Consider the following 24,357-nt stretch of genomic DNA (forward strand, 5'->3'; position numbering starts at 1 on the left):
CCTTAAAATACACTGCATATTTATTATAAACTTGTGTTTTGGGAAAAATTAAGGGACAAAATAGTGAAAGGATATTGGGGAACTTTTATTTCAGCGAATATTAAATTCAAGGGTTATCTTACATGTGTGATTATTTTTTGCTTGAAGAAATAGTGTTAATGATGTTTATCATTGCATTTGAAGTTTGTGAAAGTTGTAAACTTTGAAATAAAGGAATAATGTTTTGGGACAGTGTTAAGTAATTTCCAGGCTATAATAAGTTAATTATAAAATTAATTTCTCTTCTAGTGTAGATTCCATTGCTACTAGTGGGATTTTGTTATATGCATAAGTTTAGATATACTTGATATTAAATTTTGTGATACATTAGAATTAATTTGTAATTCTGCTGTATCACATATTATTCTGATAATTGCAAGTTAATAATGATAACTCTGTATAAAATTTTTATTTTCAGTACAGAATGGTGTTGTTTCAACTGTAGATGGTGTATATACATACCATCACTACATGCAAGATCACTTCAATGATGATGGATGGGGTTGTGCCTATCGATCCCTTCAAACTATCATCTCATGGTTTCGCTTTCAGGGTTATACTGATAAACCAATTCCAAGCCATAAAGAAATCCAACAGGTAAAAGTAATATATGTGGTAGATAATATATATAGCAATTGACATTTGAATATAGATAATTTTATAGATGAGAAAATAAATAACTTCAATTGTCAGGTGGATTTTTTTTTTTTTTTATGTAGTTAATAGATTTCTTTAATAAGCAGACATACTATAATCAGTTACATTTCAGTTCCCTCTTATGGATTCTCTGAGCTAGTACAGTGGTTCTTAATATTGGCCACAGACAAATTTTAAGTCAGAAAACATGACAGACTTCAAAGCAGGTTGATGCTGTTTAGATCTGGGCTTAAATTGATCATTTTAAATGATATAACATAAATAAGAAAATATGTTTTCAAGTCTAAATTTATTTGTATATACAATTTGGAATAGGCGCCTCTGTAGCCAGGAGCAGCAGTGCGTAGCACACGCTTCTTGATTAGACCGGAGTTTGAGCCCATGAACCACCAAATATGTAGGATGCGGAAAGGTCAGGGAATGACCACCGCATATCCCCGGAGCAATATGGGCTTAGTTGCTAATGCTCCTAAAAACCAAATAACAAACAAACAAACAATTGGAATAACACCAGCTACATCTACCATAAAATGTTAGCCTATATAATAATACCAACTCTGCAATGTAGGACAATGTGCAAACATAGGTTTGCATGTTTCCCTACATTTCAATGTTGGTATTCTTATGTAGACAATTTGTTTTATGGTAAATATAGCTGGTACTATTCTGATTTTTATATGATAAATTTAGGCTTAAAAATATTTTCCCATTTATATTATATTATACATATAATATATATTTGTACGATACATATTAATTCTAAACATTTTTTGACCTTTTTCAATAAAAGAACAAAATTTGGGGATTTTCAAGTTAAAAAAAAATTCCATGAACAAAATGAGTTAATGATCCCTCATACAAACTCATTCCATTTCTTGTTACCCAGGTGCATTAAGTTTCTGCTACGTGTCTTTTCTACAGGTATTTCTATGGCTATTGTTCTTCTGAATCAGCATCTGTAATCCACATTTTTCCTCCAAACCATTTGAATATATGCATCATCTAGTCAGCATTCATTTACATTTCAGCCTCAAACCCAAACTAACTTCTCTTTTCTTCACAACTTATTTAAGTTGTTCTGAACTAAGTTAGCTTAGTGTAATATTGTCAGTTATCAATTAAATTTATACTTTTATTAATTTTCATTGTTAATCAATTAAATCACATTTAAATAGAAATCGTGCCAAAGACTAGAGCAGCAAAGCAACAGGCACAAAGTAGTGGCAGTTCTGTGGCTCGTGGAGGAACCAAAGAGGGCATTTCTCCAACATATCAGAGCGACAAATTGTGTAACTTGTGAAATGTTTGCAGAACTTTTTGGAACAGAACATGATCTAGCCGAGGGTGTCTTTGTGTGTGTGTGTGCTAGGTGCAGTGAGTGTGAAGAAATTATGTGCCACTCAGCGTTCTGATGGGCATTTATGAAAGTTTGAAGAGTAGAGTAGATTCTCTTGAAGGAAATAAAATGGGGGCCCATCAAGTTCTCAGCTGCCCAATTTCCACTTGTGCATTGCCAGAGCTCACGCTTGTGCATAAGACAACACAGTGGCAATTTCCAAGGCAGAATGCAATGGTCCCACAGGAGGTGGTTATTGTCAGTGACTCTGTTGTCGGGGAAATGGGAAATATGTTTGTGCAAGAAAGATAAGTGAAATAGGACTAAGGTATGTCTGCCAGAGGCAAAAGTAGATGACGTAGAGCAGATACCATCTTCTGCTCAGATCTCCTACTCTTAATGATATTAAGAGTAGGAGATCTGAGGACTTACTTAACAAGTACAGCGCAATTAGGATTCAATTTGAAAGTGTCTGCAATCTGCCCAGACATGATAGGAGGGTTTTTTTTTTTTGGTTTTTTTTTTTTTTTTTTTTTTTAGGAGCATTAGCAACTAAGGCCATATTGCTCCGGGATATGTGGTGGTCATTCCCTGACCTTTCCGCATTCTCCGTATTTGGTGGTGACGGGCTCGAACCCCGGTCTAATCAAGAAGCATGTGCTATGCACTGCTGCTCCTTCCCACCTGGCTACGGAGGCGCCGCTGATAGGAGGGAGTATATGTTGAGAGCTTTGTCAATCAATTTGGCCCTGGTAAGCTTGTGCAAGGCTCATGGATTAGAATTTTTCTCAGCATGGTCTGTGCTTGTTAAAACAGAAGAGACTGTTTTTACAGGGATGGGATACATTTGAATTGAAGGGGTGCAAGAATATTTGCTGATGCTATCAAGACAGTGATAGGTGGGTCGGAAAACTGTTGGCTTTGGGGGGATGCACAGACTAATAGCTTAACTAGGGCCACAGGCGGTTAAGTTGATTCTTGCACTGCTACCATTGGTACATGCAGCAGCCTGGAAAGAAAGTGTCTTGGACTGCTGGGTCATCATGGAACAAATAAATACACTGGCTTTGTTAGAGTAACTAAGAATGAGAACATGTGCATGAATACTAATGTTAGGAGCAATGTAAATAAATTTGATGAATTTGAGGTATGGATTAAGTCATCAGAAGCAGTCATTGTAGGAATAGCAGAAACATGGTGTCACTCAGATGTAAGTGATGCTGAATTTGAATTTGGAGAGTACATTGCATAGAGGAAGGAGAGATGGGACAGGAGAGGTGGAGGGGTTATGCTCTTAGTTAAGAAGCATATTAAATCTAAGGCAGTGATCCAGTTGACATGGGTGAGAAGTGCAATGTTCTGTCAGTTTGGTGTGATTTAAGCACTGGGAAAACAAAATTGAAAGTAGCATAATGACTGTGATGAGTATACCAAACAGATATACAGAGAAACAGTGGGCTAGCAAATCAGAATGTCTCATAATGGGCGATTTTAACTTTCCAGACGTTGACCGAAATTTGTGAATTGGTCACTCACACACACAAGACTTTTGTGGATTTCTTGCATGACTGTTTTCTACAGCAGCATGTAAGAGAGAGAGAGAGAGAGAGGAGAGAGAGAGAGAGAGAGAGACAACAATAGGAAGCAATACTCTTGATTTGGTTATCAGTAGTGATTCATCATGCATTAAGAATCTGCAGATAAAAGATCCACTGGGTGGCAATGGTCACAGTGTACTGATTTGGAATTTAATTAAAGACATAACTACTGTCAAGGGTAAAGGGAAAGGCTTTTGCTTTTTTGTAAGGGTGACTACAGTAGTCTCGGACAATTTCTAAATTCTGTGCAGTGGGACCAACTGATGATGTTACCAACAGCAAATTCTAAATTAAAAATATTCAGGGACATAATCTAATCAGGGATATAATCTATATAAAGAAGCTATCAGGCTTTTCATATCAACTAAGAAATACTGTTTGGGACTGTAATTGCAATTACTCCTTTTTATTTTTAAATTGAATTCTTGAATCCACAAATAAAATAATTTTAATTTTGAGTACATACAAGGATTGTGTCAATTATATTTTATATAGTGCAGAATTATTTTTATTTTAAATATATTTTTGTTAGACTGTAATTTTCAGGAAATTACGTATGAACGAAGGGTTGTTCCAGAAATCGGCAGTTGAATGAATAAATGAGGAAGATGAAAAGTTCGTTCTGTGAGTTTGGAGTTGGACAGTAAATGGATGTTGGCTGGTGGCGGCACGTATTCGGACTGTTTTGAAAGAGAGAGTGGGAATTATAGAAGCCAATTCAGAAGAACAGTGCCCATGGAAGTATCTGTAGAAGAGGCATGCAGTAGAAACAGTACGTCTATGAGACAGCAAGTGGAGAGACTTTGTTAAAGATGAATCATTAATTAACCTAACTGCCCTCTTCTGAATGGAATCAAGAAGCCTGAGAGAGGTTTTGGGGGCACCACCCCAGATGTGGGAACAATATTCCATGGCAGGGCGGATTTGCGATTTATACAGAGTGAGCAGCTGTTTGGAAGAAAAGTAATGCTGAGAGCGAAAGAGAAAACCAAGTTTTTTAGATGCACAGGAAGCAATATTTGTAATGTGCTTGTGCCAAGAGAGATTAGAAGTCAGGGTAATCCCCAAAAGAGATATATCATTTTGCCTAGAAATCGGAGTGTCACTAAAGATAAGCATAAGAGCAGAAGAATCCTTTTTGTGAGATATAAGACAAGACTGAGTTTTAGAAGGATTGAAATCAACTAAGTTGTCTTTGCCCCACTGGAGAATTACCTGAAGATCGGCATTTAAGGAATTGGTAGCAGATTTTCGAGAAGTTGAAGTTGATTAAGCAGGACAAGGTTTCTCAAAATGGAAAGTGGAATGCAATGTGCTATCATCGGCAAACTATGGATAGGATTTCCAGTCAATGGAAGAAGGTCATTAATATACAAGAGGAAAAGAGTAGGGGAAAGAACTGAATCTTGGGGGACACCGGCATTAGTGGAGAAGTTAGAAGACAGAGAGCCATCTACCATCACCCTCAGTGAGCGATCAGAGAGAAAACTGGATAACCAATTACTAAAAACAGTTGGCAAACCATAAGATGGAAGCTTGTTTAGAAGACCTTTATGCCAAACACGATCGAAAGCCTTTGAGATGTCAAGAGCAACTATTTGTGTTTCACCGAACCTTTCCATTGAATTAGTCCATAAATGGGTAACATAAGCCAGAATATCACCAGTGGATCGAACTGACGGAAACCATACTGGCGATCATTGATCAGACGGAAGGTTTCTAGGTAGTTTAAGAGTTGGCGGTTAATTGATTTCTCAATTACTTTAGAAAGAGTAGAAGTAATTGCAATGGGACGATAATTGGATGGGAGGGATTTGACACCCTTTTTAGGAGCTGGCTGGATATGAGCAAATTTCCAAGCAGAAGGAAAAACACCTTTGGAATAAGAAAGTGAAAAAAGACACCAAAGAATAGGAGTAAGTTCAGGAGCACAGGTTTTGAGAACAAGTGGAGAAATACCATCGGGACCTGGAGCTTTCTAAGCATCAAGATTCGTCAAAATCCTTCTGACATCCTTTTGACGGAAGACCACAGGGGCCATTGAATGGAGCGTGTTAGGAATGGTGGGAATTGTTTTACCAAGATCATTAATACATGAGTTGGAAGAAAAATGGGATGCTAGCAGGACAGCTTTATCCTTGGCTGAAGTGACAACAGATGGTTCTGTTGTCCTTGGCTGAAGTGACAACAGAACCATCTGGTTTGGACAGAGGTGGGAGCAGAGATGGGCAAAAGTTGCGGCCAATAGCTTTGGCAAGAGACCAGAATGCTCGCTACCATTAAGACAAGAAGCAAGTTTTCTACTCTTAGCCTGTTCAAACTCTAGTTTTGATTGATTAATAACTGCTTTACAATTGTTGTGAGCTTTGGTGTATGCAGAAAATGAAACTGGAGAATTAGAAACAAGCCAATTATGATATGGAACATTCTTCTCCTGAACAGCCTTAGTACATTTATTGGAAAACCAAGGTTTAGATAAAGGACGAGATTTTAAAGTGGAGTGTGGGATAAAGGATTCCATTCCTGCAAGAATAATTTCACTGACACGATCTGAGCAAACGTTGACATCAGAAGTTTTGAAACAGTAATCCGACCAAAAAAAAGAAGTCTCATAGGTCATCCCATTTTGCATTCTTGTAATGCCAAAGGAAACTGAAAGGAAAGCAGAGGAGAAATTATTGAAGATAAACATAAAAAAAGGCTCCTGGGGTGGAAGGAATCTGTACAATTATATTAAGGGAGGCAGCAAAGGAGGTAAGCAAACCCTTAGCCATAATTATGAGAACATCCTTGGATTCAGGGGAGGTCCTTGAGGACTGGGGATGTGTAAATGTGTCCCCAATTCATAAAGGGCGATCAAAAGGTGATAAGTAATTACAGACCTGTTAGCTTAACGTTGTGTTCCAGGGAAAATAATGGAATCACTTGTTAAAGAAGTAATGCAGAACCATCTGGACAGCATGCAGTTATACTGCAATCATAGCATGGATTTGATAAGGGGTCTTGTTTAACTAATCTGATAGGTTATTATGATGCAACGACCAAAGAACTGGTTGCAAAAAATAATCTTGACATCATATACAGTAAACCCCCGCTATTCGCGGTTTTGCGTATTTGCGGTCGCTGACTTAACATAAAATGAAACCTAAAAAAATGTGAATTTTAAAGCGCCGTGAACATTTTCTGCCATAACAAAACATGGGCGTGGCTAAAATTATCTTTCCCGGTCAAAACAGCGTCAGTGGGTGGGGAGAGAGAGGTGACAAAATCGCGAGAGTGGATGTTTCTCACTAATCCTTGTTCAGTACGTGTAATGCGCTTGCCATGGAAGGTTTTGTCGTTTGTTTTTAATTTATATGCTTTTAAAATTGAATAAATTTATCAATTTATAAATTTATATGCTTACAAAATTCATAAATCTACAATTTTGCAGTGTAAAACAGACTTTTTCTAGTGTGTTAACGGAAGAAAGTGACTTTATTTGGACAAGTTTTTTCTAACCCGTACAAAAATATGGCTACGAATAACAAGGGAAATGTGAATGTGAAATTATCAAAGAAGATGATGACATTGGCGAATAAAATTGAGTTATTAGACAAAATTTCTAATGGTGAAAGTGTCTCCTCAGTGGCAAAACATTATAAAATCAATGAGTCAACGGTACGATCAATCAAGAAATCGGAAGAAAAAATCCGCCATAGTGTCCGTGAAAATGCGCTAATTGCTTCAAAAATTTGCTCTGTAACTCGTGATGGTAAATTAGAAAAAATGGAAAAGCTTTAAATCTGTGGATAGAAGACCGAACTCAAAATAAAATTCCGTTAAGTTCACTCATTATTCGTGAAAAGGCAAAACTCTTTTATCAACACTTTAGCAAAACTGGTGATAGCACTGGCGGGATAAGTTTTTTAGCTAGCAAAGGCGCTGGTTTGAAAAATTTGTTTGAAATTTCTAATAAATATTACATTTAATATTAAACTGTTTCTTATTTTCATTTCGATGCCATATGCTTGCATTTCACTATGTACTGTCTATGTACATAGTCATATTATGAAGGTACATATAATACATACATAGACAAAATTTTAGACTAGTTTTTCTTGTATATTTCATACTTCGGAACTGAACCCCTTTATTACTAGGGAGCCATAACTCAGTATTCACGTTTTCGGTATTTGCGGCATTTCTCAGAAACATAACCCCCGCTATTCGCGGGGGTTTACTACTTGGATTTCAGGAAGGCTTTTGATACTGTTGCACATAAAGGACTGCTATACAAACTGGAGCATTGTGGGCAAGTTACTGCTATGGATAAAGGGATGGATGAGTGGAAGAAGACAGAGTGGTAATCAATGGACACTGCTGTTTGTGGACTAATGTTATTAGTTGAGTTGCCCAGGGTTCAGTGCTGGACCCATTGTTATTTTCAATATTTATCAGTGATACTGATGAAGGTATATCAGGCTTAATGTCTAAGTTTGCAGATGATACAAAGGTTGGCAGGATTGTTAATGACAGTATGCTATTGCAACAGGACCTAGAAAAGTTAGGGGGTAATTGTGCAGTCAGACATGAAATTCTCTGAGCAGTGCAGACATGCTGCCAGGACAGCTCATGGAGCTTTATCAGTGATATACAGAAACTTTGCTTGCAGGGATAAGGAGGTGATTATTCCTGTTATATACAGCCATGTTTAGACCACATCTTGAGTACTGTATGCAGGTCTGGTGGCCTCACTTTAGGAAGGATATAGATCTGGAACAGGTACAGAGAAGAGCAACCAGACTGGTGTAGGGAACAAAAGGGGTGCTCTTACCTAGAAAGGCTTCAGTTGTGAAAATTGCAGTGTCTCAAGACTAGGTGCCCGCGGAGAGATCTGATCGAGGTGTTTAAAGCCTTGAATGTTAGCATAAGCATTATGCTAATGCTAACATAAGCTGAATGTTAATGGCATTCTTCCACTTTCTGAAGTTACACACACGAGGGGGCATAAATTCAAGTGGTGGAGGGATGTATCGCAAGATAGATGTGTGGAAGTTTGCCTTCAGCCAGGTGGTTGATCGTTCAGGCTACCATCTGTTGTTGTGGAAGCATATAAATTCAAGGAAGAACTAGAAGAATTCTTGGAGGGTACAGATTGGTGATTTGTGTAGGTTTTTTTTGGCTGATGCTATATAAGCTTGCTTTCTTGCATCAATTCTGTTACTCTTACTACTACTACTACTACTTTTCTTTGCATATATTTTCTGACAATTACAATCTGGATAAATTCAATTGCAGTCAAGAAGAATCTTCTGTCTTCTCACTTTTCAACTCATACAGAGTACTAGAGTATTCCATAAGGTAATGAAACTTATAGTACTAAAACACTGTACGTTCTATTACCTCCTTTTGTGGTTGGAGTTTACAAAAAATACGAAAAATCCCATATATATCAATAATTTATTTATTAGAATTACAATTAGCAGAGCATATGATACAAGAAAGCAAGCTTATACAGCATCAGAAAAAAAAAAAAAAAAAAAAAACACCTTCCAATTTCACCAATCCATTCACTCCAAAAGTTTCCAAGACAGATGGAAGTTTGTTCCAGAAATCAACTATTTGCTGGCTAAAGACAAATTTCCTCACATCTATTCTACAACTGTCTTTTTGAGTTTAGGCCCCTCAGGTTCGTAATCTGAGCAAGAGGAAGAATCCCATCAGCATTGAGCCTGCTCAAACCATTCAAGATCATATATACCTCAGTGAGATCGCCTTGAAAATGCCTAGTCTCCAGACACTGCAATTTGCAGAACTTAATTCTTTCTTGGTAAGAGCACCCATTTTCCCCTCACCAGTTTTTGTTGCCTTTCTCTGTACTTGTTCTAGCAACTGTACATCTTTCCAAAAATGAAGCCTCCAGACTTGTTATGCGGTACTCAAGGTGTCGCCTGATCATTGTCTTATACAAAGGGGTAATCACTCCCTTATCCTTGCTAGCAAAATTTTGTATAACATTGACAAGAACCCATGACCTGCTCTGACAGCCTTTCTGCACTGCTCATAAAACTTCATATCTGACTGCACAATTACCCCCCAGGTCCTTTTCATTCTCTACCACTGTCACTGTAGTACCACACAGTTGATATGTTACTCTGGAGTTACTACTTCCCATATGCAGTACTTTGCATTTGTCAATGTTAAACTTCAGTTGCCACTTCTCAGCCCATATACCCAACTTTCTAGATCCTGCTGCAGTAGAGTACTGTCATTAACAAAAAATCAAAATAATAGACTGACCATTATGCCCCATATTGACAGAGGGCCATGAGGCCAATAGTGGTCATGGAATCGCTGCATTTTAATCGCTATACAAATCGTCACAAAGGCAAAAAGATCGAAGAACCAAACCACCCATTCCTCTTGGTGGATCGATCGGAGGAGGAATGGGTGGTTTGGTTCTTCGATCTTTTTGCCTTTGCGACAATTTGTATAGCGATTGAAATGCAGCGATTCCATGACCATATTATTGGTCTCGTGGTCCTCTGTCGATATGGGGCATAATGGTCAGTCTATTATTTTGATTTTTTGTTTTCTTTTAGTAGGTCCTTTAACCCTTTTTGGTGATATTTCACGTCTTTCGGAACTGGCACCTTATGAGGGGGGGGGGGTACTGCTAAATTATTATGTAATTGGCATCATTTTAAATTTTTTATCAGTTTTATTAATTGGATTTAAAGTGATAAATTATATAAGTGTTTTTCGGCTACTTTTTATGTCTTACCTTTACTTTCCCGTTCGTTCATTTTATTTTGGGTTATTTTTATGTTAAGTTTCGCTCTACAGTTTTTGCCATACTACTGGCTTATGTTTTATTTTATTTTATTTTAAAATATTGGAGATATATATATATATATATATATATTATGTGAGGTAAAAATTAGGCAAAAGTAATAAAAATAAATAAATATGGCTATGTAGCTATCATTAGAGGCAGCAAATGCACATCCTCCACATGATGCCTAATTATATCTGATAATTAAAATAAATATGATATTTAAAATAAAATAAATATGATATTTAAAATAAAAAACATTAGCCAGTAGTACGGCAATAATGCAGAGCGAAACGAAACGCAAAATAATATAAAATAAACAAACAGGGAAGGGAAAGTAGAGATAATAGGACAAAAAGGTAGTCGATAATCCCCTGTATAATTTAGTCAATTAAGTCATTAAACCCAATTAATAAAACATGAGTAAATTTAAAATAATGCCAATTATAAATAATTTAGCGGAACCCCCTCGAAGGTACCAGTTCCAAAAGACGTGAAATATCATCAATAAGGGTTAAAGAAGCTACCAAAAAACTAAAATATCAAAATAATAGACTGACCATCATGCCCCATATCGACAGAGGACCATGAGGCCAATAATGGTCATGGAATCGCTGCATTTCAATCGTCATACAAATCATCGCAAAGGCAGAAATATCGAAGAACCAAACCACCCCTCCATTCTCCGATAGATAAACCAATGCAGAGGATTTGCATGGCGGTGGTCCTTATGCAGCGAAAAATAATCTATAGAACAGACAGCACTCTAGATCAGAGCCACCCCACTGACATAATGCAAGCTTAACCAGCTTATATAATAGAAAGGAAGGAAAGAAATAGATGGCAGTACAGGCGCTGCTTATTTAGCATATCAACCCACTACTACCATTAATTTATATTATGTGAGGTTAAAATTAGGCAAAAGTAATAAAAATAAATAAATATGGCTATGTAGCTATCATTAGAGGCAGCAAATGCACATCCTCCACATGATGCCTAATTATATCTGATAATTAAAATAAATATGATATTTAAAATAAAATAAATATGATATTTAAAATAAAATAAATATGATATTTAAAATAAAAAACATTAGCCAGTAGTACGGCAATAATGCAGAGCGAAACGAAACACAAAATAATATAAAATAAACAAACAGGGAAGGGAAAGTAGAGATAATAGGACAAAAAGGTAGTCGATAATCCCCTGTATAATTTAGTCAATTAAGTCATTAAACCCAATTAATAAAACATGAGTAAATTTAAAATAATGCCAATTATAAATAATTTAGCGGAACCCCCTCGAAGGTACCAGTTCCAAAAGACGTGAAATATCACCAATAAGGGTTAAAGAAGCTACCAAAAAACTAAAATATCAAAATAATAGACTGACCATCATGCCCCATATCGACAGAGGACCACGAGGCCAATAATGGTCATGGAATCGCTGCATTTCAATCGTCATACAAATCATCACAAAGGGGCAGAAATATCGAAGATATTTTAGTTTTTTGGTAGCTTCTTTAACCCTTATTGGTGATATTTCACGTCTTTTGGAACTGGTACCTTTGAGGGGGTTCCGCTAAATTATTTATAATTGGCATTATTTTATATTTACTCATGTTTTATTAATTGGGTTTAATGACTTAATTGACTAAATTATACAGGGGATTATCGACTACCTTTTTGTCCTATTATCTCTACTTTCCCTTCCCTGTTTGTTTATTTTATATTATTTTGCGTTTCGTTTCGCTCTGCATTATTGCCGTACTACTGGCTAATGTTTTTTATTTTAAATATCATATTTATTTTATTTTAAATATCATATTTATTTTAATTATCAGATATATATATATATATATATATATATATCAATTACAAAAGCATTAAAATCTGTGTAAATATTTATTTTTAGTTCCATTAAAATATATTTATTTATACAAATTGATGAAAAAAACAAAAGGGAAATTTTGAGATTTCTTAAGCGTAACCGATTATACGTTACCCACTTATTGGCGCAGTATATAGTAGCATGTACAATATCTTGTGGTATATAGTAGTTATTTTATTTTACTGTTAAGTTTTTATTATTATTTGTCTTTTGTTTAGGTTTTTTTCATTTTGTAAACGTTTAAAATTTCTTATCAAAAATTTATAAGTAAAATACTTTTTTTTTTATATGAAGTAAAATTAATTATGATTTCGGTACTTAAATATTGTATTTTACAGGTTCTGGTAGACATTGGGGATAAGCCTGAATCTTTTGTAGGTTCTCGTGAGTGGATAGGATCACAGGAGGTTAGCTTTTGCCTGAGTAGCTTAATAGATGTAAGTCTGCCCATTTGATTTGGATTTTTATGCTCTAATACAGAGGGTCCCAAACTTTTAGAGAAGCAGGCCATATATGAATATTTGGCAAGCTGGAGAAAATTCCTAATTACTGAAAACGACATTCTCTGCATAACAGAAACAAATTTTATACCTACCTATATCTATAGATTCAAAAATAAATTGATGGATATGTAATATAAAATATACCAGTTTGTTTATATCAAATTTTAATTATTACATATTTATTATACTAACACAAAAATATAGTTCGTAATACAAAAAAATTATATTTAATGCGACGAATGTGGTTGTAGAGTGCAACTAAGTTTCATAATATCAGGTTTAAAGGACTAGTTCCAATTCTTAAAAGTCATGTAAATACGGGTCAGTTAGGTGTGATCATATTTTTGATTTTACATATTTCACTTTTTAAAAGGTCTGCTCACATATACATGTACTTCCAAAAATTGAAGTAATCTGTCATGCAAAATTTTTAATTTTTGAATAATCTGACTCAGATAATGTTGAATAAAATTGAATTAGATTTTCACTTTTAAATATTTTATTCAGTGCGTCATTAGATTGAAGATCTACCAACTCTGATTGTAAATTTTTGTCAATGTCATTGATGGGTAAATCAAATGGACTTTAAAAAAGTTCAAACACCTTTGAATTATTTTTTTAAATCAGAAATCTAGCTGCAAAATTTTTCTGCAACAAATTAACGTTTTGAACAAAATTTTCAGTGGAAAAATTACAACTAGGCATATTTTTAGATAAATTATTGCAACATGGAAAATGTGAACAATTATTCCGAAGTAGTTGACTTTTAAATAACTCCAATTTTGTTTCAGATGCTTTGACATTATAATACAATTCATTGACAAGTTTGTCTCATCCTTGTAGTGTCATATTAAGAAAATTCAGGTGTTCACATATATCTATTAAAAAGGCAAGTTCCACAACTATTTGAGATCTAACAGTTCCATAACAGGTTTCAATTTTTCATTCATAAATAGATCTATTTCGATCCTAAGTTCAAAAAATTGCTTTAACGCGTTACCCACGACTCAATCATCATACTTCAGTGTAGTACAACAAATCACCACATTCAGCCATAATAGTTTCAAGAAAATTTTTGAATTGTCGATGATTCAGACTCTTGCAAATAAAATTTACTGTTGATATGACTGAATCTATGCCCAAAAATTTTCTGCGCAAAGACTGCTGGTGAACTATACAATGAAATTGCGTTGGTTTTTTAATATTTTTACTCTCAAAATATTTATGAAGTTGGCACATGAACCCAATATTAGTGCCGATCATATTTTTAGTGCCATCCGTCATAACTGCTGATAGTAAATCCCAATTCAGTTTGAGGCCATCAATTGCTTCTGACACACTCAAAAATATATTTTCACCTGTTGTTGTATCTTTCAAGCTTTTTAATGCAGCTAGCTCTTCAGTTACTGCAAAATTTTGATTTAAACATCAGATATAAATTAGTAATTGAACTGCATGGCTTGTATCTTCACTCTCATCAATTGCTATTGAAAAATGTGTGAATTCACGAACTTTTTCTATGAGTTGATTTTGAACATTAGCTCCTAAATCATCAATTCTTCTCATTAATGAAGATAAACTTACAGACACAAAATTCTCTACTTTCTCAGGACATACTTCTGCAATTGCCAAACAAATTCGTTTTACAAATTCTTCATCTGTAAAGGCCCTTACTTCTTTGGCAATGATTTGGGAGGCTCGAAAACTAGCTCTAACTGCTGATAAATTTTGATGAGTAAAAGTTATAATCTTCTGTTGTTCACTTTGAAAATTTTGGATTAGTTCTTGGAGTTTTTTCTGCTGCAAAGCTCCTTGAAATTTATCGTAATTTGAGGCATGGTTTGTGGTGTAGTGACATTTCACATTATATTCCTTGAACACCAACAAGGCTTCATTGCAAATAAGACATGTGCAAGTATCGTTGAGCAGTGCAAAAAAGTAATTAATTGGCCACCGCTCATTAAAAACACGGCACTCAGCATCACCTTTTATTTTTTTCTACATTAACTTTGACATAATTTTTATGGGGTCACTGGAATAAAAAAAAATTATTAAATATTTTAACATAAAGGTTATTATTATATTCATATCACTCTTGTATTATTTGAAATTAATAATATAATTTATTAGGCTGTTTGCCAAATAAACTACATTATTATAATATAAAACTTTATATATTCCTTGAACACCAACAAGGCTTCATTACAAATAAGACATGTGCAAGTATCATTGAGCAGTGCAAAAAAGTAATTAATTGGCCACCGTTCATTAAAAACATGACACTCAGCATCACCTTTTATTTTTTTCTACATCAACTTCGACATTTTTATGGGGTCACTGGAATAAAAAAAAAATTTATGAAATATTTTAACATAAAGGTTGTTATTATTATATTCGTATCACTCTTATATTACTTGAAATTAATAATATAGTTTATCAGGCTGTTTGCCTAATAAACTATATTATTATAATATAAAACTATATTGTTAATTATATTATAGTTTAATAAGATGATGTTTTGCATATCTTAACGATACCCATCATCAGACCATGCTGTGGGGGAGAACAGAAAGGGCTACAAATTTGAATATTTTAGGATATTGCAGTTACAGTTACCAGTAATAAAATTGCAATTACCAATTATGATTCTAAAGTAACAATTCGAAAATTGTAGATCTCTTAAAGTACCATTTATAACTGACACAATATAATAGCGTAGCTTAATTTAATTTATTATGATACTCACCTTTTTATAATCTGCATTGATGTTGGAATAAATTGGATGATAATTTTAAATTTAAGTTAGCATGAATAAGTTAGGATTTAAAAACAGAATTAAAATGTGCGCAAGGAAGTAGAAGTGCACGTCTTCGTCCTTGGTTGTCAATGTTGAAATTTGAAACGATTTTAGTTATACGGTTGGAAACAGAAGGCCAATAGCCATAACAAGTGGCTTTCGTTTTACACATCTTCAGTTGGCAATGGTAGAATGAGAGTAAACGCGTGTATTTAAGAAGACTAGGTTCCCGTGATGCTCCTGGATACACGTGGGAATCTCAGGTGCATGAGATTCCAGTCCGGTGCTATGTTATAGGGTAGTTTGGAATTTAATACTTGAAGAGTGGAATGGCGGAGAAACCATTCTATAACTAGGGCTTCATATTGGAAAAAATTTTTTTTTTCTATCAATTAATCAAACAAACTATTATCACAGTCCAAAATAATATTAACAACCCACCCAAACGCATGTCCAATAATAATCCACGTATTATCCTCCCTTACCATAGTAATTTTGCCAACCAATTCCGCCATTTATTCAAAAGTACTGATATCACCCTTACATTCCCATCTTACAATAAACTAGGTTCATTATTCAACTCATATAAAGATACACAAAATTACCACATTAGTGACATGAATAATATCATCTACTTAATTGGCGCATTATAGCCTTAGTTGCTAATGCGCCAATAAAACCAAACAAACAAACAAACAAACAAAATCTACTTAATAAAATGTCAAGATAACTGTAACGCTTGCTACATTGGTAGCACCACCACAAAATACGGTTCTACCAAAACATCAAACACGTGCTTACTACGCTTTAGGACGGGACAGTCCAATACTGAATTAGCAACACATGTTCAATCCCACAACCACACCCCCTTAGTAGATTCAGCCATTCCCATTATCAAATCCAGTTTTAAAATTTTCCAATATGAAGCCCTAGTTATAGAATGGTTTCGCCGCCATTCCACTCTTCAAGTATTAAATTCCAAACTACCCTATAACATAGCACCGGACTGGAATCTCATGCACCTGAGATTCCCACGTGTATCCAGGAGCATCACGGGAACCTAGTCTTCTTAAATACACGCGTTTACTCTCATTCTACCATTGCCAACTGAAGACGTGTAAAACGAAAGCCACTTGTTATGGCTATTGGCCTTCTGTTTCCAACCGTATAACTAAAATCGCTTCAAATTTCAACATTGACAACCAAGGACGAAGACATGCACTTCTACTTCCTTGCACACATTTTAATTCTGTTTTTAAATCCTAACTTATTCATGCTAACTTAAATTTAAAATTATCATCCAATTTATTCCAACATCAATGCAGATTATAAAAAGGTGAGTATCATAATAAATTAAATTAAGCTACACTATTATATTGTGTGATTCTAAAGTATTAAGTTTTGAATTGCTGTTACAACAGAAGACAAGAAATCTAAGGTAATACAAAGAGATTAAATTCAGAGATTAAATACCTGCCGATAGCCTCCTCTTGCTGATGCTACCAGAAACTCTATGTACATACAGGCTGCCAGCAGTTAATTTATAGCAGAGGGATTAACTCCATTAGCCAATAGGATAGTGTCATGTTTTTATCGTGGATCCGGGCTTCATGTATAGTAGAAGCCAGACGTGACCTTTCTTCCCATACTCTGAACATCAGGGTTCATGTGCAAGCCTGTTCAGGATCTTACCGATACCAATCAGACCATGCTGCTGGTGCCAGGTTTTATCCTGGATCTGGGATTCTTGTGTAGTGGAAGCCTAAGGTGACCTTTGCTGACATCAGGGTTGGTGTGCAGGCTGGCAAGGGATTAGGAAATTCCTAATTACTGTCTCTAATGCCTATTCCTATTTAATGAAAAAGTCAAGATTAACGCAGCGTTCTCCCCAGGACCTATCAAATGGGTGCATGGCCCATTGAATTTAACTGACTGCCCAGCTAAAATTTAAGTGATTCTCACGGTACCGTATGGTACTGATCTCGATCAGTATTAATTTGAACATACTATGCGATCAAGATCAATGCGACGGGAGCGGACGGCAATCCAGCTGGAATTGTGGTTGGACACCAAAAGATCGGTAGAACTCAATTTCCGGTATGTAATCTACCTACACAATTATAAGACCTCCAACTATTCGACCATTGCGCTGATGTCATGTGGCCATTGCGTAGTTTGACACTGCAAATCCAGATTACTGAGAATATAGTCATGTGCTTTTTATGTTGAGTTATCAGATGCCAGTTGGTTGACAGCGTCAATATGTTGGTTGAATTCTAGAATTTACTGAGTCTACTCACTCACTCTGGAGCCATCTCTATGGCAAGCTGAGTGTTATAATTCCGCAAGCTAGTACACCACATTAAATTCTGTGAACTGTTAGATGCATTGTTTGTCTTGGTCTCCTCCATACAAGAGCACAAATATAACAATATATATTGCAATAAAATAAAACAAAATAAGAACCCATAATGAGTAACAAGTTAAATTAGAAAACATATAGATTTAAACATTTTTCATTATTTTTTTACATTGAATTCTGATAAAATAGTTTTTTTTTTAATTTGTTATTAAAACATTCTACTTTTTAAATAAAAAGTACCTTATTTGTTAAATTTAGTATGTTTATGTATATGGATTGGAATTATTTTATAGTTAAAAATATAACACTAGCCAATATTAAATTTTTTCAATTTTTGTTCTGGATCGCTTCAGTCACATTTATAAATAACAGAAAATTTTATTATATTGCAAAGTATTACACTTCCCCACCCAACTACTTCATACTGCCACTCGGCTGGCAAAATTTTCTGGAGAGAACACTGTTAACAATTATTTTAACGATGTTTCAAAGAATAGCTTTGAGTGGAAATAACAGAATTAATATCTAACAAGACTAAGCTGATGACACAGAGGCATCAACACCATTAATCAACCGACGAATGTTAAAATAATCTGTAAAATGTGTTTTGTTTTTTATAAATTTTATTGATATAATATAAACATTAATTTTTACGATCTAATTGAAATATCCGCAGGCTGGATAAAATTTTTCACGGGCCGTAGTTTGGGGATCCCGCTCTAATACAATAGTCAGCTATATATTTTATGCTTGATTTTTAGCTGTCTTTTTTATTTAACAGTGTTGTTATTTTTTTAAACTGAAATTAATGTGCACAATGCTGTGTTTAAGCAAGATTAGCTTTACAGGCAAGAAGGAAGAACATCACAAACAGGTGAAGGTTGTAAATTGTATATATATATATACACAGTAGACTTTCAGAATAATGGTACCTTCGGGGATTCAAGGTGCTGTTATTTAAGTTTTTCCGTTATCTAGAAAGTTTTATTTTTAATACATTTAATGCAGAAATAATTAGGTTAAATAAGAAATAGATCAATAATTCAATTTTATTAACTGAACATAAAAAACATAAACACATTGATGATCCAATGTTATATTCTGCCATTAATACACTCCTGCTTATGTCCTGTTCTAGTTTCTTTATTATATCAAGTTTAGCCTTTACGGTAGCACAGTGGTATTGTCGCCGTCCTCCCACACTGGATGGAAAAGCCCAGGATTCAAATCCTATTGATGATGCGAGGAACTTTTATGGGCTTTTTTCACTCTGTGGCTGAGTTAGTTGGTCTCAGGTGTTAATAGCTAGGTTTTTTCCTCAGAAACTGTGGTTTTTCTTCCATAAAAACAGACAAATTGACAAGAGAACACACGCAGTTTACAGACAAAATAAATACACATGGGTATACGAATTAACTTTCTGGGTGACCCTAATGTAATAGTTTGGTGTGTATGCACACAATGTAGATATAGGCAGCTTAATGATTTCCTGAAATGTAATATGTTAATTCACCTAATAATATGGTTGTTCTTCAGATATCACAGAGAATCCTCTGTGATAGTATAGTGGTTTCAGCAATTGTCACAAGATGTTTGCATTTGAATCCCAGCAGACTGGAGGAATATTTAAAGTCCTCTTCAATAGGGACTGCAGGTAGCTGATCTCAGGTAGAGGCAGTAGGATTTTCCATGTGTTATTCTGGTTTTTTAGCATGCACAACATGTAAATCAGTAGTAATAGCCATATAGTGCAAGGAAGCTACAGGCTTTTGCTGCACTGAAAAAAAAAAAAAATCTAAGTAGATAAGAAAATGCAAATTATGTGCTTCCCTCCTCACATAGGTAACTGTCCAATTGACCCTTGAATTTATTCAAACTCAGCCTTGAACAACTTGCCACTTGTTCCAGCAATCAATGACTCGCTGGCTAAAAGAAAATTTCCCACAATCTAATCTAAACCTCAACCCCTGTAATTTGAATTTATGATCCCTAGTTCTGGAATTCTTTATAACAGTGAGAATTTCACCTTCATTCATTTTACTAATCCCTCTCAGAGCCTTATAAACTTCAATCAGGTCACCTCTGAGGTGCCTAGTTGCCAAGTTCCAACTACATGGGCTGTAGCCCACTTGTGAGTCTTTCTTCCTACAGTCGTTCTGTCGATCTCACCATTTGAGTTGGCCATCTTTGGACTCTTTCAAGAAGCTCAATGTCTTTTCAGATGAGGTCTCCATACTTGAACACAGTATTCAAAATGTGGTCTTACAATTGCCTTATACAGTGGGATTACAAGTTCCCTACCTCTGCAGGATAATGTTTGATAAATCATCAATAGGACACCATGAGCTTTCCTGGCTGCCTGTTTACACTGTTCAGAAAACTTCATATCTGCCCATATTGTAACTCCCAGATCCCTTTCCTCCTGCATTGTTTTTAATTCAACCCCACAATTAAATATAAAAATATATACGCGAACATACGTTGACACACTTGACAACGTATGTCAAAAATGTTGACATACGTTGGCCTAAGGTTTTGATGCTCTGTGAAATCACTAACAATATGAGAGAGCAAATTGTACTGTAAGATACAAAATAAATGTAAAATTAGATACTTATTTAGATATGCCATCAGTGTTCTATAACCCTTATTTAACTTTCCTTATTTACTTGCCTGGCAACAGAATGTGAGATAATCCTTCAGAAATGTATATTATTTATAGTACAGCAGACTCTCGATTTACCAGGATTGGATTAACCGGGACACTTCAAGACTCCAAATTAAAAAAAAAAAAAAAAAAAAAAAATCAACCAGAAATGATAAAATTCAAGTAATAACTAGAATAGGTATAAACAGATATTTTGCAAGTCGTAAATAAGTGATAAGAAGTGGAGTTATAAGTCGTCATTGGGAGATTGTGGCTATTATCTTGCAACCCCCACTGTCTTCACATATCCGCCACTCAAAAAAAAAAAAAGAAAAAAGAGACCAAATGTTGTTTGTTTAGTGCGTCGCGTTGATTGCTGTGTTCCGTCGCACCGCAAAAAGAAAAATTTTGTTTCGCTATTTATGTCAGGACGAACTTTTTTTTATAGCAAATATATATATATATTTGTTTATAAATCGCGAAAATGATGGGTAAACACAGAAGAGTTGTGCTTTCAGCTAAACAGACTTGAAATTATTCCAAAGTTTGAAAATGGTGCATCCATTAAATCTCTAATGAACCATTATAATGTTGGTGACCAAACCATACACGACATTGTAAAAAATAAAGGGAAGCTATTAGATTTAAAATCGACATTGCAAAAAAATAAAGGGAAGCATTGTATTGGACACATGAGTAGTGTGTGGTAATTTTTTTATCTATCGCCATATTTTTTACGTAGGTTGCTGAACATTTTTCGATACAGTAAGTCCCTGACTTACGCAACTACGGAATTATGTAAATTTGTTTTCACTCAATTTTTTTATTTTTTTATTTTTAGGATTGTAAAATTTAAAACAACAAAAAAAAAAATAAATAAATAAGCAATCAATAACGACGATCATGGCACGCACAAATCGCACAAGTGAGATCGTAGTAACAAGCAAAAAAATAGGAAAAAAAGAGAAGATTCTTACAATTATTTATGGTTTTTTTTTATATGACTAAAGATTTCAGTGAAGGGGACACACTTCACCATAATAACTTAAAAACCCACAGAATTCCAGCTATTGATATTATTGCTAATGCAATAAGATCGAGTTTAGTACCTGTTTATAATAAATTGCGCTAACAGAAATGCCCAATAAAACGGAAAGTGCAAATTGTTTTTTTGTTGACCTCCAGAAATGTGCTTTAGTAAAATGTGAGTTTGCACGGGGTGATAATAGTGTGTTTTTTGCTTTAACCCTGTGAAGTTCTTTACAGAAAATTTCATTTTGACCTTTATCATGGTGCCGACTAAGAGAATAAGTGACAGCGGTACTACTAAATCTACCAACAAAAGGAAAGCGATGATTTGGATCAGAAAATTAAACTAATAAGAATTTATGAAAATGGTCAAACATTAACAAATATTGTGCTGAATTCAGATTTGTCAATAATAATATACAGTAGTAGCAATATATAACTATTCATTCCTGAGTTATGTAAAAATCGATGATGTAAGAAGTCCTGTAACATATCTCTTACATATGTCGGGGACTTCTGTATTTTTGGATTAACCGGAAAATCGATTATCCGGGATTTGTTTTTTACCCTCTATCCCGGAAAATCGAGAGTCTACTGTATATATTAGATGGGTTTTAGCTTGATTTCACCTGTGTATTTTTCTTATTTCACAGTATATTTTCTTTGTGATATTTGAATAAAAACCATATTATTAGTGGATTAATTTATTACATTTGTGAAATCATTAAATTGTCTGTATCCTAAAATGTTTTATTTATTGTTACTTATATACAGTTAATTATTAAAGAATTAAATGAAATAAATTAAATTTAATAAGAATCCATTTAAGAAAAATATGCACTTTTTGTATCAGTTCATCAATGTTGTAGGATTTTAAGCATTAAAAGAATTAAATTTTTTTTTTTTTTTATATTTTAATTTGTGTTGATAAACCAGTATGAAAAGTGTACTTTTCTGAAAGGAGATCTTGTAATTTTTAATATTCAACTTTTAATTTTTACTTCACTTTAATTCTTCAAACTGATCAAACCATGTGAACCAAGTGTTGAGTGTCAAAAAAGTATAAACTTTTGCTATTCAGGTTATTTAATTATTCATCACAATATTTAGTTACGGTAGACTTTCAGAATAACTGTGTCTTCGGGGATTCAAGGTGCTGTTATTTTGATTTTTCCTTTATCTAGAAAGTTTTATTTTTAATATATTTAATGCAGAAATAATGAAGCTAAATAAGAAATAGAGTGATTAAGAATGCAATTTTATTAACTGCACATAAAAAACAAACTTGTTGATATCCAATGTTATATTCTGCCATTAATACACTCTTACTTACACCCCATTCTGTTTTCTTTATTATATTAAGTTTAGTCTGTGCGTGTAGCACAGTGGTATCGTCACCGTCCTCCCCACACTGTGCTCGAATCCCGTTGATGATGCAAGCAACTTTTATGGGCTTTTTCACTCCGTGGCTGAGTTAGTCGGTCTCAGGTGTAGATAGCAAGGTTCCCCCCAGAAATTGGAGTTTTTTGTCAAAACAGACAAATCAACTAGAAAACACACATTTAGAGACACAATACACGTGGGTATATGAATTAACTTCCAAGTGACCCTAATGTAATAGTTTGGATTATATCAAGTTTGTCACTAAGCTTTAATGTTGTTGTTCTTCTCTGTATGAGGTTTATTAACTTTAGGAGTCATAGTGAGGGGTTTTTAATTTAAAATAAATGTAAAACAGCAGTATAATCCGTGATATCAGTACAGAATTCACTTTCAAAATGGTGAACATAAACAAATACAGTAATCATGTGACTAGTTGTTTTCTTTTTTTCGTCACTGCAAGTCATCTGCAATGTATGTAAATATCCAATCTCAATGTGCCGTTAGATCGAATGTTCCGTTATTTGGGGTGCTGTTATTTCGACAGTCTACTGTAGTATTGACAAATGTGCAAATGCTCAAAGAATCAGCCAAAAAAAAACTTCCCACATCACTGTTCCTTAAATTTATTCACATTATCCACTTTCATAACACTAGACCAGCTGGGAGCTTGTTCCAATAGTCAACTACCCACCGGTTGAAAGCAAATTTCTACATCTCTCCCCCCCCCCCACCCTGCAATCACCCTTTCTCAATTTAAATATGCCTTCTCACGTGTTGCTCAAGCAAGAGCAAAGATGGCATCAACATTTAATTTACTCAATCCATTTAAGGCTTTAAACATCTCAATCAGGTCTTCTGTGGGTGCCTAATCTCCAAGCACTGCAGTTTGCAGAACCTAAGTCTTCCTTTCTAAGAGTGCCCTTTTGTTCCCCTCACCAATCTTGTTGCTCTTTTCTGCACCTGTTATAACAGATCCACATCTTTCCTAAAATGGGGCTTCCAGACTTGTATGTAGTACTCATGATGTGGCCTAACCATTTGGCTTATACAACAGGATAATCACCTCCTTATTCCTAATAGCATAATTCCTGTAATATCATTGATCAACCCCATGAGATGTCCTAGCAGCCTGGCAGCCTGTCTGGGCTGCTCAGAGGACTTTCTGTCTGACTGTAAACAGGTTGTATTTATTCTTCACTACATTGAATGAGGTACCACAGATAGCATGTTATTCTGGAATTACTGCTACCCACACATGGTGCCTTGCATTTCAATTTAAGCCCTCTCAGAGGCTTATAA

The 24,357-nt window shown here is 34.7% G+C and overlaps 1 protein-coding gene across 4 annotated transcripts in view; it reads left to right on the plus strand.

Annotated features, from left to right (window-relative positions):
• LOC150082102 (ufm1-specific protease 2-like) overlaps positions 1-24,357 on the plus strand; it is a 116,679-nt gene that overhangs the window by 75,263 nt on the left and 17,059 nt on the right. For 3 of the 4 annotated variants that reach the window (XM_090379980.1, XM_090379983.1, XM_090379982.1), the window contains exons 9-10: positions 458-636; positions 12,676-12,774. In XM_090379980.1, the coding sequence (XP_090236106.1) occupies positions 458-636; positions 12,676-12,774 (278 nt within the window). The remainder of the gene's footprint in view (positions 1-457; positions 637-12,675; positions 12,775-24,357) is intronic. The other variant, XM_090379981.1, reaches the window with a different exon arrangement.

This window comes from Mastigoproctus giganteus, chromosome 8, assembly GCF_048544385.1.
Source record: "Mastigoproctus giganteus isolate SK-2022 chromosome 8, ASM4854438v1, whole genome shotgun sequence".
Classification (NCBI taxonomy): domain Eukaryota; kingdom Metazoa; phylum Arthropoda; class Arachnida; order Uropygi; family Thelyphonidae; genus Mastigoproctus; species Mastigoproctus giganteus.